This window comes from Anser brachyrhynchus, assembly GCF_964034855.1.
Source record: "Anser brachyrhynchus genome assembly, chromosome: 19".
NCBI classification, from domain to species: domain Eukaryota; kingdom Metazoa; phylum Chordata; class Aves; order Anseriformes; family Anatidae; genus Anser; species Anser brachyrhynchus.
This window is the reverse complement of record NC_137712.1, coordinates 10,720,839-10,740,610: the sequence shown is the minus strand read 5'-3', so window position 1 is coordinate 10,740,610 and position 19,772 is coordinate 10,720,839. Positions and strand designations below refer to the sequence as shown.

General features: G+C 40.8%; 1 protein-coding gene across 1 annotated transcript in view; it reads left to right on the top strand.

Moving 5' to 3' along the window:
* Positions 1-19,772, top strand: part of PNPLA7 (patatin like domain 7, lysophospholipase) — a 126,516-nt gene that overhangs the window by 4,362 nt on the left and 102,382 nt on the right. The window contains exons 5-12 of the mRNA XM_080561496.1: positions 2,918-3,006; positions 3,435-3,575; positions 4,968-5,127; positions 7,288-7,368; positions 12,628-12,756; positions 14,200-14,280; positions 15,340-15,484; positions 16,030-16,122. Of these exons, the coding sequence (XP_080417622.1) occupies positions 2,918-3,006; positions 3,435-3,575; positions 4,968-5,127; positions 7,288-7,368; positions 12,628-12,756; positions 14,200-14,280; positions 15,340-15,484; positions 16,030-16,122 (919 nt within the window). The remainder of the gene's footprint in view (positions 1-2,917; positions 3,007-3,434; positions 3,576-4,967; positions 5,128-7,287; positions 7,369-12,627; positions 12,757-14,199; positions 14,281-15,339; positions 15,485-16,029; positions 16,123-19,772) is intronic.

The window sequence follows — 19,772 nt, the reverse complement described above, 5'->3', positions numbered from 1 at the left end:
TATTTTCAGACATCAAGGATAGTGGTGAATCAAAGAATACTCCTCTATGGAATTGATGGTTGATTATCTATAATAATCTACCTATCTTTTTCTATATTTAGAATTATATTCAAGATATTCAGTGTCTATATTCAGGATTGTCCTTTTCAGATAACAACTTCTAGTGCGGTCCTTATGTTCAAAGCTGACACTGTCTTTCCCATGTTAGGAGACGGCCAGTCTATTTGGGGAGCATGTACTTAGATTTATCTTTCTGCAGTCTACCTATGAAGAGCGCTAAGCACTTCAATGTATGAGCCCTTGTTTTCTTGAATTGCAAATAAGACTTTCAAACTATAATTACAGACTATTCCAGAGGGCTTTATCCAGTGATTGAACTTTGCCTTAGATTGCAGCAAGGAATGTTACGTGTGCCCTAGGTTTCCTGTCCTGATGTTCTTTGTGCCCTATTATTCTAAAATGTCTCCTTGAATTTTCTGTCACTCAGAAGTCAGTTCCCGCGTGGGATCTAGTTTGACTCTGGCTGATCAATTGGTTAAATCCTTAAAGTCTATGCCTGCCTTTCTGATACTTAGTTCTCTCTTTTTTTTTTTTTTGTCTTTACAGTTTCACTTTGTCTTTTTCACTTGTAACAAGAAGGTTTGAACAGACATTTCCTGTGCCTAACTAGGCTAGCCTTGGTAGGCATCCTAGGTTTTCACCACTGATGGTCTGGTTTTCAGTTAACTGAGGAGGTTAATGTTCCTGCCTTGCTTCCCTTGAAGCTGTTTAGTGTGTGCTGAACGTGAGATTCTTTTTTCCCCCGATCGACAGTACCACCATGGCCAAAAGAACTAATCTTTCCAGAGGAGGAATGAATGGCTATGTCAGTGCAGAGATGTGCAAGCTTGTAAGAAAACCAAACGCGATAGGACCTGGGTGTCGAGGTGACTTCCTTGCTCAATGCTATCTGTGCCAAAGTCTATGTAGCAACTTCTTGGAGTTTTAGTACATACAATGTTATTGAGAGAGCCCGACTTTGGAAAGCTGCATCTTACTCAGATGGTGTTGTGGTTTAACCCGGCTGGCAGCTAAACACCACACAGCCGTTCGCTCGCCCTCCCCCCTCCCTCTCTGGGATGGGGGAGAGAAATGGGAAAGTGAAGCCTGTGAGTTGAGATAAAGACAGTTTATTAAGACAGGAATATAATAATAATAGTGATAATGATAATAGTATTAATAATAATAATGTGTAAGAAACAAGTGATGCACAATGCAATTGCTCACCACCCGCTGACCGATGCCCAGCCTATCCCCGAGCAGCCGGCCCCCCACCCCGGCCAGCCACCCCTATATATTGTTTAGCATGACATCAGATGGTATGGAATACCCCTTTGGGCAGTTTGGGTCAGCTGTCCTGGGTCTGTCCCCTCCCAGCTCCTGCTGCACCCCCAGCCTGCTCGCTGGCAGGACAGAGCGAGAAGCCGAAAAGTCCTTGGCCTGGTGTAAACACTGCTCTGCAACAATTAAAACATCAGCATGTTATCAGCGCTCTTCTCATCCTAATCCAAAACATAGCACCCTACCAGCTACTAGGAGGAAAATTAACTCTGTCCTAACTGGAACCAGGACAGATGGGGACTCTGAACTCTTCTCAGAGTAGCAAACGGTTATTGTCTGCTTGTAGTCAGATACAAATGGCTGGTGGAAGAAAAAGGCAACTTAGTCCTGCCTGCGATGTGTGCTCCCTGCCCACCGTCCTGCAGAGTCAGATCCAGGGTGTGGGTCTGGGGGGGTCCCTGGCCCGTGGGACCTGCGAGGCAGGAGGGGGCTGGAGCGGCCCCATCAGGACCACCGGCAGAGTGGGGCTGCAGGCGTCCTTGCTGCCTGTGGGACAGCCTGCTCGAGTCCAGCTGTTTGCTCACACAGACACTGCTTAACAATGCGTAGAGAAATAAGGTAGGGATAAACAACCTTGCTTTGTCAGACACCGCTTGTGGGGGAACGCTTCCTCTTGTGGGCTGCCGCAGCCCTCCGCCTCATGCGCTTTGCTCAGATGAATTCAGATGTTTGGGCTTGATGACAGGCACTGCTGTTTTTAAAACTGAGCATTGTTCTTGGACTGTGCTTCTGAAATTTGTAACTTCGTAATTTTCATATTGTCTGACACGTTTATATAAAGCTGCCTAGAATTTCACATGGTAAAATCATTTTTGTTTCGTTGGGGGTTGGAGGGGTTTAGACCTCGCCTTTTGCTTTTGCTCCCGAATGAGATATATAGAATATTGCAGACTGCTGTTTGGAGTGAAATACTTCATGCATTTTTGGTAAAATGCCAAGCTTTTACTCATATAAAAAAAAAAAAAAAAAAGGAAAAAAGTCTCCAAACTAATTGAAGATTTTTTTATTACTTTTTTTTTTTTTGGTGAGGAAAGTAGTAATACTTTGGTTATTCATGAGGTTATTTTCTTGGTCTTGCAGTTGTTGCAATTCTCCAGAAGGTGGCACTTAGTTACTGTGAAAAGGAAGCAAAAGACCGGCTGCATGTCTGTGGTGCTGTTTGTCACCAGTTGAAAAATGAGTCAGGCCCTGGTGTGTTAACATCAGACTGCCAGAGGAATACTGGAACTTCAAATGTTACTTCTCAGCCTGACGTTGGGTGTTCCTAAGTGAGAATTGTGTAGCTAAGGGTTTCTTTTTCTTCACTGCCATCCATTACCACTGTAGTGGTTGCTTTTCAAGATCAAAATATACTCTGCTTTATGTCTAGAAAGAAAGTGATCCTGAAGTAAGTGTTATTCCAGTCCTCAAAGCCTTATATTATTGCCTCACTCTACCCATGTTCTAATGACCTGGTAGGTAAGTCGGATCTTTTGCAGGGTTGGAGCTAAGGTTATGTTTTTTAGTAAATGTTTCTGGTTTTGTTACTTCCTCCTAGGTTACAACCCTTCCAAACTCTCTGGTTGGGAACACTGTGCCTCGCCAAAGGATGCGGAAACGGGCAAAAGTTTTAAATTTGGCAAAAAGGTACTTGGGCTCTTGGGAAGGGGAGAATTCATGCGATGGGTGCTGTTGTGTGTTTGTTGTGTTGCGTGTGGTGGCAGTGTTTTGTTTTGTTTGTGTGTGGGGGGTGTGGAACCAATCCCTAGCACAGTGTTTTTCCATTGCTGTTGTTTTTCACAATCCTTTGGTCTCCCAGCTGGGCATTGGCCTTGCATTCTGCTGGGAAGTTTGTTGAAATGGAGTGGGTGTGCCTGCAGCATTGTCTGCAGCTTTGCTGAAGAAGGCAGGAAGGGAGCAGTCGGAGAGTGGAACACTGCTGTTTTATCTGTTTGATAATGTGTCACTTGGTATAGTGTGCTTTTGGTATTGCACTCAGCCTATGGTGCCCGTGTACAGCTGGCTGCTAAGACAGATGAGATGCCACCCTGACCTTCTGGTGTTTTGATTTGTAGGATTCTGCGTATCAAGAAAGAGTGTCCAACTCTGCAGCCCAAGGAACCACCTCCCTCTCTGCTAGAGGCAGATCTGACAGAATTTGATGTAAAGAATTCCCATTTGCCATCGGAAGTCCTATACATGCTTAAAAACGTTAGGTAACGTTAAATGGAAAGATTATTTTGCTTTTAACAGATATTCAAGTGATATAAATATTCTTGCTGCCTCATTTAAAGCCTTAAAATTTATCTCTGTGTGGTCAGAGTATTTAAACAGTTGAAAGAAACTTCACCTGAGCATGATGAAAAAGTTAAGTAGTTTCCAAATTTCTAGAAACTAAGAAAATATTGGAGTGCATTAAAAAGAAAACAGAGTGGGATGGGGGAGACAGTTTAGTGCCTAAATTTGGAGATAGTAAGATTTTTCTGATGTGAACAGATTTCTGTTTGCATTTTTAAAATTCCCTTTGGACCGTATCTGACCATTTTTTGTGCAAACTTTGTCATAATTAGTAAATACTAATTGGCTGCCATATTGACAACTTGCTAAACTGCGGGATTTTTTACTTGTCTAGCTAAAAAGGTTACAAATAAAATCAAAGCCAACTTAATCCCCCCAGCCCTCTGAAGGGGTGATAGGAAGGTCATTGTGCCAATTCAGTTAAGTGTTGATATTGCTGCCAAAGCAAAAAGGAAGAGTTTCAGATCTGGAACTTTGGTTTTGTTTGTATATGTTAATTTTTTCCCTATTACAATCTAATTTAGTCCCGAAGGTCATACATAATAGATGTTTTGGTACTCTAATAAAATTACTTTGGTACTGTAGTAAAAGTACTATTTAAGTCATCTAAGCTTTCTCCTGTGGAATTCTGACGTCCTATGACTAATTGATGTTGCAGAAGAATTAGATTGATCGTGTTAAGTGTGAGCTAATGGAGCTATATGGAAGGCCCTTCTGGTGCTGTGCACAGAATGCTTAGGTTTAAGGTGGAGATTTCCATCTGCCTGGTGGTGTCTAACTAGTTTCAGTGTCACAGGAGTCCAGTTGCACGTTGCCTGCAGGAGGTAGTACAAATTTACAAGGATACGATGATGGGATTTTTTTTTTCCTTCAGTATTTCTCATGTGTTCTGGTTACACTGGGGTAGCTGTACTACAAGGGAAAGTTACAAAGGGTAGCTTTTGTCATACAATGTGTAAATCTGTTGTGGGGTTTTATATTTCTTCCCCTTGAAAAGCCATGCTAGCATTTGCTTGACGAAGACTAGGTCTACTTCCTTTTGAGCCTGTTGGCATTGTTTGGTGTGATGTTCAAAAAGGAACTCCAGTATTTACATTTTTCAGCATTTTACAGCACTCCTGCATTTCTGTCTTGGTGACTTATGCACTAGGAAATGCCAGACCATTGTCCTGCTGTGCTACAACTTCCTCTAAGGTCTTTTGTGAGGGCTTTGGTGATTTAGGAAGGATTTTCCAAGGGTGGTGACAGCTTTAGGTTTCCCTTTGCATAGAAGGGGGGAAAAAGCTAATATTTCATTTTCTTTCCTGCAGGGTCCTTGGTCACTTTGAGAAGCCTCTTTTCCTGGAACTGTGCAAGCACATGTTTTTTGTGCAGTTGCACGAAGGTGAATACATCTTCCGTCCTGGGCAGCTTGATAACAGCATCTATGTTGTGCAAGATGGAAAGTTGGAAGTTTGCATTCAAGAAAACGTAAGAATAAACTAAGTCATGGTTCTTGAGATAAATCTCTTGGTATAGCATGTGTGTTGGCATGAATTATTAAGCATTGATTAAACTTACGTTTGAATCATACTGATTTTAGTAAAGACTGCTTCCAACCCATCAGGGCCATGATATTTCAAGGTGAAGGTTTTGAGCTGTGGTCCACCATGTGTTAGAAGAGCGAGCTAAATGCAGCAGTTATGGGGCATTCTGAAATAACATCACATACTCTGGTCACATAGTTACTGCGGGAGATTGGGGTGCAAGACTGGCTTTGCATACTGTTGGAAACATCCTCATTTTGGATGATGGTTATATAAATTAGGGGTACAGAATAGGACAGTGTCAGTAGAAGAGGCCAAGTGATGCTGTGCTCCAGAATATTTTAGGCTGCTAGCTAAGGGGCTTGCCTGGAAGATGGCGGATCCAGATTCACTTTTGGGTAGACAAGGAAAAGAAATGATAGCTTCTATTGTGGGTGAGTCTTAAAACATTAAGTGCGATCCATTGCAATCCATTCTGCCAATCTGGATTACTTTTTTGTTTATTATTATTCTTGACTGAACTTTTCAAGTTTAATTCAGTTTTGGTGGCTGAAAATGCATTTGCTAGGGTTTCTAATGACCTAAAATTTTCTGATTTCTATGTATACTTTTGTGGTGGTTTTACTCGGGTGGGCAGTCGAGCTCAACTCGCTTGACTGCTCTCTCTCCCCCTCCTCAAAGGGGAGGGGGAGAAAATACGATGCAAAGGGCTCGAAGGTTGAGATAAGGATGGGGAGATCCCTCAACAATTATCGTGATGGGCAAAACAGACTCAGAGTAGGGAGACAGTAAGATTTATTGCCTATTACTAACAAGCTAGAGAAGTGAGAAACAAAGGAAAGAAACCAAAAACGCCTTTTCCGCCTCCTGAGTGGCACAGGGGAGGGGGGAAAATGGTGTGTGGTCAGTCTATAGCGCTTCGTCTCTGCCGCTCCTTCTTGGTCACTCTCTGCCCCTGCTCCATGTGGGGTCCCTCCCACGGGATGCCGTCCTTGCTGACCTGATCCTGCGTGGGCTTCCCACAGGCAGCAGCTCTTCAAGAACTGCTCCCATATGGGTCCGTACCACGGGGTCCATCCATCCCCCAGGAGCAAACTGCTCCAACCTGGGTCCCCCACAGGCGGCAGCTCCCCCCAGACCCCTGCTCCTGCGTGGGCTCCTCTCCACGGGCTGCAGCTCCGTCCCGGGGCCTGCTCCTGCGGGGGCTCTCCATGGGCCGCAGCCTCCTCCAGGCCACATCCACCTGCTCCACCGGGGGCTCCTCCACGGGCTGCAGCGTGGAGATCTGCTCCGTGTGGGACCCGTGGGCTGCAGGGGGACAGCCTGCTCCACCAGGGGCCTCTCCCCAGGCCGCAGGGGAACTGCTGCTGTGAGCCTGGAGCCCCTCCTGCCCTCCTGCTGCACTGACCCTGGGGGCTGCAAGGCTGTTTCTCACTCCTCTCTCTCCCAGCTGCTGTTCCCCAGCAGTTTTTTTCCCCCTTTCTTAAATCTGCCTCACAGAGGCGCATACAACTCTGCTTGTTGGCCCGGCTCTGGCCAGCAGTGGGGCCCTTACCTAACATGGGGCAGCTTCCGGATGCTTCTGGATTCTTCTTGCAGAATCCAGCCCTATGCCCCCCCTCCCGCTACCAAAACCTTGCCACATAAACCCACTACAGCTTTTCCCTTTTTTTTTGTTTTACTGCTTATTGATATGTAATCCTTTAATAAAGGGAGCTAATTTGGTTCCAGAGTGAAGAAAGCTTTTTTGTTTTTCTTTGTTACATAGCAAAGACAAGTGGGTGACATCTACCCCTAGACAAAAGAGGCTTGTAGTTTCCTTTAATTTATCACTTCCTGAACTGCACTGGAGTGTCTTTGAATGTCTTGTGGTTTTCCTGCTGTCTATTAGAACGGTGGTTTACAATCTGGGTGATGTGAATTAGCACACTTCCATCAGAGCAGAGAGAAGACTAGCATCCAAGTTCTAATGGGGGACCATTTCTGTTAGGGCTGTTCAGACTATCTGGGAGAATGACAGCAAGTAAAGCTTTCTAAAACACTCTGTATATGCCATATATACACATCTGTGAGCCTATAGTAATCTTCTATCCTACACTTGCAGGATGGAACAGAAGTGGTTGTTAAGGAGGTGCTGGCAGGAGACAGTGTCCACAGCCTTCTCAGCATTCTAGATGTTATCACGGTAAGTTCTTGAATGTGCAGGTTTCCTGCAGTGCTGTCTTATGTCACTGAGCCTGGTGTGGGGAGAGAAGTAAGCTTTCAGCATTACTAGGAAAGAATTGCAGTGGCTAAGGTTTCTTTAACCAGTCCTTTTTCTCCTTTACAGCTGTAAACTGGTTGTGAAAAATGTATGCTTAACAGTGTAACACTGGCTATTTCTCAGCAACTTTTCTGCTAAACATCAGGGTTTGAATCTTTCATTTATGTCTGGAAAAACTGAGGTATAGTTTTTGATTTGCTCAAGGTCACAAAGAAGTCAGGAGAAGGACCAGGTTAGGGCCCAGAATTCCTGGATTTTATATGGTTTGACTTATTACTTAACAAATTTATTTTTATTTAGTCCAATGAAAATAATCTGACGGTTGTTATTATTGTAATTATACTGTGAAACCACTTGATGGATTTAATTTTTTCCTAATATGTTGGTGTTGCTAGTGGCCATCTGAAGGTTGTGCTCTGTAGCAAGCGATAGGATGAGCTAAGTGCTAGCTGGTTGCACAAATTAGCAGTGTGGATTTTGTTTCAGATGGAATTACAGAGATGGGTTTTCTGAAACTGTCCCAGCATATCTTATTTAGGAATGCCTAAACTGAAGGTGGTGGATTCATCATCTTCAATAACATGCAAGCACTTGAGTGCTTACTTGGAGGGTGTTGATAGCTGAGATTAAGATGAAAATCTAATCAATAAGTTGTTCATAGTTGACATCGATTCTCTTATATTTGTCTGTTTCCTTTCATTAAATAGTATCCTTATCATACATGTGAGTTTTAATGATTCTGTAGTGTTCTTTGCCACTTCTAGATGAAAGCAGATACTCCATATTTATGTGTGTGTGTATAAATAAAAATTTCCATTAAACCTATTGAAAGTAATAACAATTTTTAAGCTAGGACACGCTTTCTTCTGTAGGAAGCAATGGCAAGTAAATAATTTGGACTGTGCAAGTCTGCTTCTTGCTGTCAAATCCATACTAATAGCAGATTCAGAGGTATCTTTGCCATTGATGCTTCCAACAGTAAATTGTCTTAAGGACAGTATCCTAAAGAGCAGGACCACCATGGAGAACCTGAATACTAACCATACTCTTTTCCTGTATTCTTATACAAAAAGAATTTAATGTTCTCTTCAATGTTGATTTTCTGTTGCACTTTTTTATCAGGATGGTTGTCATTCATTTCTTTTTATTTTCATTCTATCATTTTTTCTTCATTCTTATTAGTTACACCAGTAGTGAATCAGAATAGAAGAATTATTGAAAGTCTGATTAAAAGGTGCTGTTAGTGTGCAGAAGAGTATAAAACCAAGAACCTTGCACACTTTCTTTCTAAAGTAACTTGTTCTAATTTATTTTGTGCTACTCCCTTTTTTCTTTCTTGTTTCCCTGCTTTGTGAACTGATTTATTTTTGTTTTTCCTTCTCGTTATGCTTCTTATTCACTTGGGTATAGGAGTAGCATGAAAATGGGCAAGGAGCGGGAAAGTAGTATTGATCAAAATAGAGGAGGTTTCTCTGTGGCGTTTGGAGGTATTGGATGAGTCTTAGAACTTCCTGCAGATACCATACCCTTAACGAAGTTTTACTATACCACCAAACATGTGGACCTGAATTGAAGAAAAAATGCTTTCAGAGAGACTTTGAATTGTTTGAGCTGGATTGGTGATTTCTTTGTCTGGTTTTGTGACATATGACATCAGGCTTGTCTCGTACTTGGTTGAGAGATGCGCAAAAAAGTTGAGGTGGTTGTTAGAAGTGCTGCCATTTGTTGTAGGACCCAAAGGCAGGGCACGTAAGGGGTAATTTTCCTATTTAATTGTCTAATTTTTAAAGTTTTCTTAGATCTACTAAATAGAAATACCATCTCTGAATTAAAAGACTTGTTCTACGTTTCAGTTATTCTGAGAACAGATACATGTTGCTTTCTCAAAACTCAGAGGTGGAACTGGAGAATTTGAATCCAGGTAGATGCCAGCCCTTTCATGAGATTTTGGAACAGTTCAGTGTTGTAGTTTAATCATCTGACTCTGAATTGATATGGCCTTAAATATAAAAGAAGTTTCTGAACTGGACATTGTTGACGTCCACGCAAGTGTTTTCGGAAGTTGTTGCTGAGTGCTCACCCTACACCTGTCCTTTTTTTTTCCCCATTTTCTATTTCCTGAACGATGAGTTTTTTCTGAGTTGAATGGGACAAAGGCTGTGTTTGAGGATGGCTGCTGGCACTACGGGTTTTGCTATTCTTTTGTCTTCCATGTGAAGATGGCATTTGGAAATCTGTGAGCAGGTGGCATAGCTGGAAAAAAAAGGAAATAGTCTCGATCAATTGCCAGTGACTGAGGGGCAAAAAATGAAAGGCTGAGGAGTAGAAGAAGCTGGGGAAAAAAGTCACCTGGATAAAAAGGGGAGCCTGTAGGGCTCAAGTTCCTTTAAGGGGCAGGAGATAAGATGGGCAAAAGTTGTGCCAGGGGAGGTTTAGGTTGGATATTAGGAAGAACTTCTTTACTGAAAGGGTCGTTAGGCATTGGAATGGGCTGCCCAGGGAGGTGGTGGAGTCACCATCCCTGGAGGTCTTTAAAAGACGTTTAGATGTAGAGCTTAGTGATATGGTTTAGTGGAGGACTGGTTAGTGTTAGGTCAGAGGTTGAACTGGGTGATCTTGGAGGTCTCTTCCAGCCTAGACGATTCTGTGCTTCTATGGGTCATAAGAAGCAATCGATTGTTGCAAGAACGTTGGGTAACATCTTCCTCTGGACTAAACTGGCTCTTCTGAAATCTAAGCAATGGGAATAGGGAGAACGTGCCATAGTTTTGGGTGCAAAAAGGAGCTATTGCTCCAAGTTGGAGAATGTAAGGCACCTGTGTCTCTACTAGGAGATTTATTTTGGCCCTTTGCTGTCATCTGGATTCAACTACTACTTTAGCTGTGACATTTGTCACCTACAATATTTAATTACTCTGCAGGTCTTAGAACAAGACAGACGTAAATAGTTATCTGCTTCGAGAACAAAAAGTTCTCTCAAAAAACCCCTAGTTTACTACTGATTATAACTTGTGTTCCTTGTGGCCTCAGTGTGTCATTGTAAAATTGCGTAACTTAAATGTGATATTCTCCGTGCAGCTGATTACATTACATTTGAAAGAACTGACAATTATAGGAACATTTCCTCTTTCCACTCCTCTGACAGCTTTTAGCATGTTCCAACCCTGTTAGACATGGTGGTTGACTCTTTCAAAGGCAGGCTGCTCTCACGCAGGGATTTCGAAAAGGAAAAATTATATGCTGAAAAACTGGAGGGGTGGGCTGTTCTTTGGAGAAAAAGGCTGCTGCATCATTATCCGTTATTATCCTTAAACTGGTTTTCTCAGAGACTGTCAGCACTGCTCTATCCTCCAACAAGCACTGTTCAGGGGGAAGCCTTTTCTAGGTAGAGTGTAGACTATATAAATGTGATATAACAGTGCTTATTTTGCCCTTTTGAGTAACTGTTACGGAACACTATTAAACTTAATGCTTATCCTTTGTCCAGCAACTAAAGACTTAATAGGCATCTTTAGTTTTTCTTTGTGTATTTCATGTAGAGCTTGGTAGAAAATGCAGTTGATGGAAAGCATAGTGATCTATATTTAAAAACAGAATATATATATATACATATATACATATATATATATCTTTTGTCTATAATGAGAATACCGAAGGATGACTTTGTTTAAAGCTGAGCTTTAAACTGACCTGTAAAAGAGGGATGTTACATTTATTTTGGGTACAGTGAAAGCACAGAATTGTCATTTGTTGATTTCTTTACTTAATTAAAAGAAACTCAGGAAAACTTCGAGAAGGCTTTACACCATAGCTCAAAGATGTTTAAAACTTCAAATCCCTTTGGAACTTGAAAATCAAATCTATTAATATCATCCCCAGATTTTATAAAAAGGTCAGCTGAAGTTAGTGTAATTAAGAAATTGGTTCCAATTAATTAAATTTTATTTTAGAATCTGCTTCATCGTGACTTCCAGACCAGCAAGGCAGACAGAGCTGTAGCTTTATTTTCCAGAGTGGTTACAGTTGTACAAAATGCATGTTATTTGGCATTGCTATATGTTTAAGGCAGAAATTCTTTTGCAATGATTGTGTTTAGCTGTTTAATGTCCTTGAAGACTTGCAGATCTTTTCGTTTGTAATCAGCATTTGTATCTGTGTGCCTAGCGTCTGAAAATTTTGCCTCCTGCTGCTTAGGAGGAATGAAAGCTTCAGAAGCTGTAAGGTGACTGTGAAGCAGAAACTGTATTTCTTCCTTAGTTAATGCTCTATCCCACAAAAGGACTCCTTTTATCTTAAAAATATTGGATAGATAAATGTTTCTAGTATTGGTAAATGAATTCATGGGTGACAGATATTCTTTTCTGCCTTTACTGAGGAGATGCAAGGGATGTTGTATGGAGTTTTTTTTATGCAAGTGTTTGGCAGTAGATTTTTGTGGATATCTGTTCTGATTCAAGGGGAAAGTCCTGAAACATAGGTTTGTCTTATGGTATAAAAATCTGTATTCTACCACTTAGTTTTATCTTTTTTTGGCTTGTTAATTCTTCATCTATTCTTCTAGCAAGCCAGAATGGTATAGACCTGATTTGTATGAAGTAAAGTGAAGCTGTTTGGCTTTGTCATTTGGAATATTGTATGTACATGGTGTTCTGTTTTTTTTTTTTTAGAAAACAAGGAGTCTGCCTGTTTTTTGTCATACTGCGTTCTCTGCATAAGAACCACTCTTTAGTTTTTTTTTCTGATTGTGCAAGTCTAGGATTGTTATTGTACTGACGACCAAGTGATTTGCTGCAGATAATAAAATCAGCAAAACCTCTTCTCTGTGATGTTTTGAATAGCTGGGAGTTAAAATACTTTTAAAGCCTGGCTTTGCCTGTAACAAAACTGTAACGGAGTTGACAGACTAGCCAGTTCCCCTTAACCTGATACACCTTCTCATAGCTCTTATTTCCTCTACCTCTGTCTCTGTTTAACGCTACTGAAATTGCCTGTGTGAATTCACCTGACCATGCTGCCCTCATTACACCAGCCTTAGGTCCCGGAGCATAAGTTCAAGGCTATTTGTGGCCAGATGATGTCTTTCAAGTGTATACAATATCAAAGTAGAAATTTGGGAAGCAATTGGGAAGAACCGTGGCAGGTTAACAGTGGAATAAACTTGTGTCTGATGCTTTCTATTAGGGTCACCCTGCTCCGTATAAAACAGTCTCAGCCCGAGCAGCCGTTCCATCCACTATATTGCGACTTCCAGCGAGTGCCTTTCAAGACGTCTTCCAGAAATATCCTGAAACTCTTGTTAGAGTGGTACAGGTAAGCTTCATTGTTAAGTAGAATTAAAAACCAACAGCGACAACACAAACAAACAAAACACAGACAAAATCAAAACAGAAAATCCACTCATTTCAAAGTTATAAAGAAGGCATTTTAAGGTTTGGCAAGCTCATCCTTTTGCCTATATGGAACTGTTCATTGTAGCTTTTTCTCAAGATTTGAGTTAGTTTTGTTATTCCTCCCACTCTTAGAGCCCTAGACTTACTGGTATCGGCATTAATCATGTATAGTAAGAAATAATTCTTGTATGCTTACATAGAATCACTTTCTGCATGCGATAGCTCCTCACATCAGCCTGACCTGCTCTGTAAGCTCCAGGTGGGGTGAAATGTCCTGGCTTGGTCTCTGCATCATGGTAATGCCCCGATGGATTTCAGAGCATCACAGTAATGCTGCAGCAGGGTTTCAGAACGACTTAGAGCATGGAAAAGACAGCTGAATATTCCTAAAAAGGACTGACATACCCTCAGAAGCTGTTTGTTGAAGGGTGATGCTTTGCCAAACTAACGACATTCAGTCTGATGTGAATTTCTACTTCAGAAGCATATGTCAACACCTGAGGAAGAGCTATGCTTTGTATTACAGTTGAAGTTCAGCTTCCCTTGCTTTGCAGGAACTTGGTCTTCAAGTGAGTACTGCAGATCCTGCAAGTGGAAGCTAGTGCAGGGACAAGATGCTCTGTACTAATGGTTTCAGTTTGGCGTTTGTTGAGTGGCTCACTGTCCTGCGGGTACAGTAGTCAAATGCATACACGTGACCTGATCCATCATTCTGATCTGTTCTTTTGATTTACTTTCAATGCTGATTTTTTTTTTGTAAACTCTTCTGGTATCCAGATGATTTATGAATGCATTATGATTTATGAATATACACATGAACCTCCTAATACTGGTGGTTGATGAGAACAGATCGTTATAGCAATTAAACTTGCTCCATGAGAGCTGATACAAACGAGAAGATGGCGTAAGAGTAGGAATAAGCTGCCAGAGCAGAGGAAGGTGAGGCAGCAGTGATGTCGTATGCCAGTTTAGACTGTTTGTAGGGCAGTAGCACAGACTTTATGGGGAATGCTGATTTTTATTTTTATTTTTTTTATGAGAGAAATACAGCAGTGAATGCTTTTATTTCAAGGCATGCTTGTTATTAATGTTTACAGGAAAAACAAAAATTATTTGGTTTTTGGATGTACAATTTTTTTTCCTCTTTCTGTTAAGTGACTGTAAAGTCTTTGGTAAACCACTTTAATCCATCTTTGCCTCAATTTGTCAACTGCTAAAAAGGAATTTCAGCTTGCATTGTTAAAAGGTGCAGTCTGTGTTCTTTAAAAAGTGCCTTCAAGTACTCTGGTTCATGGCTGTCTTTAAATGCAAGAATGAATGTGAGAGAATGCTGAATCCATTCCTATTGCCCCTTGATTTCTAGATCATCATGGTAAGGCTGCAGAGAGTGACATTCCTTGCTTTGCACAACTACCTTGGTCTGACTACTGAGCTCTTCAACTGTGTAAGTTTGGGGTACATTTTATTTGCTGTTATGCAGCCTGGCAGTGATCAGGCACTGAGAGGTTTTGCTCGTTTCAGAACATTGTAAAGTAAATGTTGCACTTTAGTTTAATCATGACAGTACTTGAGAGGTAAGGTACTTGTAACCAGCCCATAAAATTTCCCCTGTGCTTATGCCTGGGGAATTGAAGGGGTGAGGAGGATAAAATTTAAAGTTTGAAGTGTGTCACTTCTGGTTCTGCGCAGGCTTCATTATATTTCAGTAAGTTCTGGCCTGTGTTAATGGCACTGAGACACTTCAATCTGTAGTAGTTCCAAGGATGCTTCTTGGACTGTATCTTGAGAATGAAGTTGCCTTTGGGACTGATGATCTACTATCACCGCATGTCTAGTGCAGAAACTATGTAACTTGCGTTATTTTCAGTGTATCTTGTGACAGCTAATTGTCAAGCAGCAGCTCTAAAGTATGTGAGTGGGTATTTTTGGGAGATTGGAACAAGATTGATCATATATCTGTGAAAGAAAACAAACAAACAAAAACTCCCTCAAATGATGCTTGAGCTTTTGACAATGGAATACCGAAATGATTTGGTGTAGTTTTTATCTTGTTTGCACCTTCAGCATATGGACTCAGCCCATAATGTTCACTTTACCTGAAATGGTCAAGGCCGTATTCCTTGTACTTCTTGCCTCATTAACAGTGTTAATATTGCAATGACTGGGAATCTAATAAATTCCTCTGCTCATCTGGTTTAGAGCTATGTTCTTACTAATCTGCCTTCAGAAGCTCTGTCTAGTTAATGGGAATATTGCTTTTGTTGTAAGGTCATGGGATGGTGATTTAAGTAAGAGGGAGCTATTTTTTTCTGTGTTGTATGACTAACGAAACTGTGAATGCAGCTTTAAGGCTACTATGAAATAGGTATCTGAAGTAGGAAAGGGTAAAGTATATCCTTAGTATACCTGTAGAACCATAGTAAAGTGTTTTTTTCTCAGAAGATGTTGAAGCAAATGGCTGGGTGTTTGTTTCATGTTTGCATTTTCACCTTGCTTTTTGCAGCAAAGCCAAGCCATCCCACTGATCTCTGTGGCAAGTGTAACATCTGGAGGAAGTTCAAGCAAAGCAATAAAAAGACAAGTGTCTAATGCACCAGAGGAAGAGCGTGGAGAAAAGTTTGAAAAAGCTGGGGAAGCAATGGAAATAGGTATTGTTTCTGGAAATGGGTAGAAACTATCCTTCGTGTTGGTCTTCTGTTGTGCTATTCATCAAAGGACTTTTTATTTTATCAAAACAGTTAGGGATTGTCAACTACCAGTTTCAGGTTTGAAGTCTTTGGACAGTCCTCAGTTTTAATAGATTACTGCTGTGTTGTTAAAGATATCGGGAGTGGGAGGGAGAAATAAAAAGTGGGTCCTAATGTTGACCCCATAGGAGAAGCTGCAAAAATTTCTGCACTCTAGATAATAGCAGAGGAGTCTCTGGATGTGAGTAGGCTTTTGTGCTGAAGTGTCAGTGTGGAAGCTCAGCCTAGGAAAATAGTGTGAGCTGAATTTTTCCTCTGAATCTGGAGAGGGGAAAAAAATTAAAAGCAGGAGGCAAGTGTAAACATTGTTTAATATTGGTATTTTAGAATGCATTAAAGGCTGTATGTAAGGGTTTGAAAGTGGGTAGTGAGAGGTTCTTGCTCTCAGTGAAACTTTATTAGGGAAGTCCCTTGTGTTTGTGTAACTTTTTGTTTCTAAACTTCAGATACATTGAAGATTTCTGGTACAGAAAGCACTGAGCATGTTTTCAGAAGAAGCTTTTCTTCACCTCCCTATGCGGGGTCTGCAGAGACTCCTGGTAAGTAGTGCTTGGGAAAACTGTGGGACATATGTAACGTATCTAATCTTATGGGGTAAGATACCTAGTTATGTTAAATAATCATCATATAGTAGTACTGCTTCCTAACTCATTTGAAACATAAGTTTTAAAAAAATCTGTTTTCTGAAATAACAAATGAGCTTCTATCCAAGAGAGCATCTTCTTGATGTCTTTATTAGCAACTGGGAACATGCAGTCATTTGGCTACTGAGAGACCTGCAAATGAAGGACTTTTATTTGTTCTTGTAACTGAAACCAAGTAAGCTACATATGCTGTCATCTTTCATGCAAAAGATTACATACGGTTCTTGCTTGGCTGATTGTCCCAAAGAGCACATAACATGACTCTGTTGCTTTTAGGAGAGTGTTGTTGGAGTGGATAATAAAGGTGATTTATCACTGAATGCTCTGAGACATTTATGAGGCTGAGCTGTTTTGATGCTGCAGTGTTATTACAGTGAACTTCAGTCATCTGTGCTGTAGCCATCTTTCTCTGAGCCAGTGATTTGGATTGTCTTCATATTCAGGGTAGAGAAACTGGAACTTCTGGGATGAGTCCTAGAAGGAAGGCATCTGTCTTTAGTTAGCTGAATAATAGACTAACCATCTTGAGAGAGTTGTAAGGTCAGGCTCAGATACTGTAGTGATTATGGAGGTACTGTTAATGTAGAGGTAATAAAGCTTAATCATCAGAATAAAGGTATTTTGGATACATTACAGGGTATGTGTTGCTTATGTTGGCTATTAAATGGTTTTAGGAGATAAAAAAGCGCATGAGGGGTTAGAGAATAGGGAGGCGGGCTGAGGGGAGCCCTCGGTGTTGAGCCTTTCCCCATTGTAAGGTTTCTTATGCTTCTCGCTAGCTAGTTAATGGTATGTATAGTAGAGAAGAAAGGGTAGTAGGTTTTCTACCATCTTGCTTAATTTTTAGCAATAGTGAGTCAATTCACTTCCTCTTCATTTCTGCTATGCACATGTACAATGTCCCAGTTACTATTTTGGATAACTTCTGTGTTACCGTCCAGAGGGATGGAGAAGCAGGATATTGGCTAGTAGCTATTGGCTACTAGACCATCTCTGGACTAGGGAAACAAAGGGAAAATATTGAAGCGGTTTGTGCAAGATTGGCCTTTATTTTCATGTGTTAGGTTGCTTTGCACTATGCATTTGCAAATGTACCAGCAGACATGATTCGTTGGTAAATTAAGTAATGCTTACTTGAGCCTTGGAACGTAGCCATTTTTCCCCTAAGCAAATACAGTAAAGTGAAATCTGCCCATGCAGCCCAGTAACATTTTTAAGGTGGGGTCCTAGAAGCTTTCACGTGGAAGGATTCCTGCATACTTAACAGTAGTGCTGTCCATTTGTCCTTCCTCTCCCCTTTTGTGTGTCATAAGAGTTATGTCAGGGTACACAGAGCTTAGCAGGGAGACAAAATTAATTTTTACTGACTGAAGAGAATATCTAATTGGGTAATTATGATTCGCTTCAGTTAACGGAGCTGATTTCCGTTCCCTGCATTGAGGTTATGGTCACCGCTTAGTTTGCACTGAAAATATCTTGATGGCTGTAATAAAAAGATTGAGATTCTGTTTCAGATTTTATTCCACTGCCATGCTGTGTATTCAGGCTCCATGGGAATATTGATTATGTTGACTACTGATTCAGAAAAGAGAGAACTGTCTTTTATTAGTCATACAGGTGCTATTATCTCAGTATCTCTTTGATTTGCTTGGCTGATTAGAATTAACAAAAATGCTAAAAATGATTTTGGAGAAAAACATTTTTTGCATCATTTTGCTCCTGGGGCTGGGGTGTGATTTTTCTTTCAATCTTTGGATAGCTATCTAACTTGAAACGTAGCAGTTAATGTAGGTGAGGGTGGTAAGTGGTGAAATACAATCCTGCCAGCTTGTGCTAGTCTTTTTTTTTAAGTACACAGATGCTTTATGTGGACAAAGGTGCAATTAGGCCATGTGGAGTATCTAGGCTGGTGGACAGAACAATTAGACGAACTAAAAGCAGTGCGATGTTTTGTAACTGATAGCCTCATCAGTGTTATCGCTCCTGGAAATAAGTGTTCCTGACTTAGCTTTTTAAGGCTAAATAGCAGTTATCTTGTTTTTATTACGCTTTATTTTATCAAGAAGAGAAGTCGATTTTTCTTTCTTCAAAACTGAAACCCTGACCTACAGCATGAGTGCAGGAGCACAGGACCACCTGTGTTAGGAGAAGCAGGTAGTTGTGAGCTGTTTCCTCAGAAGGAAAGAGGCAGCTGAATTGCTGCCAAGGAACATGTCAGTTGCGATTGTTTTTGCAGTGACTTCCATACCAGCAGTGTGTGGGATACCAGTGAGCATGTGTTCATCAAACAGGATCGCATTCCACTCTTGAGTTTCCCACTGCCTTCTGCTCTTTTGAGTCAACAGTTCTAGTTAAAGCTTGTTCTGCTGTATCCTTTCTAACTCCCTTTTGAGCAACAAGACGGTTTAATTAATCACTGTGTGGGAAGCTTGTATCTGTGACTGAGATAAAGGCTTCTGCTTTGAATAGAAGTCTAGTAGACATCCTTTCACTCTTAAAATGCCTCCTCTTTCTCCTCTCTGACTTTTAATATACAGAGCTAAGCAGAGGATGCCCTTCATGCCTACGTGACCGTTATCTGCTTATTTAGGTTTAAAGTGGGAAGTGTGTGTTTAGATTTAAAATGCACTTGATGTATCGGGTCTTAGTAATTAAGCTGACGCTGTGCTTTGTTGGGCAGCGTAACTGACGGGCAGTCAAATTAGCCCATATAGACTTCCACGCTGCTATTTCTAATATCCCAGCACATTTTGTTTATAACTAAATTAGGGGCTTAAAAGTTGCACTACAGATCTCTGGTGTGTATGAAACTCAGTAGCATGAAGAGCATGTTTTCTCGTTGTATGATTTGTAAGTTTTGCTGTTGGTAATCTTTGGGCCAACTTACTGTTTTTTTTGTGTTTTTTTTTTTTGGAGGTTGACTGTTACTTAATGTTATAACCTCAGCGACCATGTGCATTTCCTACATGCAAAGAGTTGTTCATGTTTGTAGGCAACATGGAAAGGAGTATTCTCAGAGAGGTCTGAATCCCTGGTACTGTTGGAATCTCCTTGTCTGAGCTAGGGCAGAGAGAGGTTGCTTTTCTGAAAACAGTATATCTTTGAGATATTTTTGGACATTGAAATATGACAGAAACAGTTATAGGTTTATTTGTTAGAGGAAACTGCCTTCTCTGCATCTTTCTTAACTATTTCACTGAGCTGAACTTTTGTGTAAATCATGAGGCTGATATGTGGGTAATTAGTTTCCCAGTTACATTTGTTATTGATTATCTGAGATAAGTTCCCAAAAGGTATTTGAGACAGCCAAGAAGCTAATATAATATGTATTAAAAATTAGGAAGTAAGGAATAGAAGTTGTTAGTGACTTCAAATTTATGAATGAAGTAAGTGAAACCCACAAGAGAAGTCCTTATGCATCCCTGAGAATGCAAAGACCACTGAAAGTTTGGACAAGCTGAAGAAAAGATCTGAAGTAGCTTTTAGGCATGATGGGAAACAGGGGAAATGCTTTTCATTGAGAAACTATGGGGATGTTCATAATG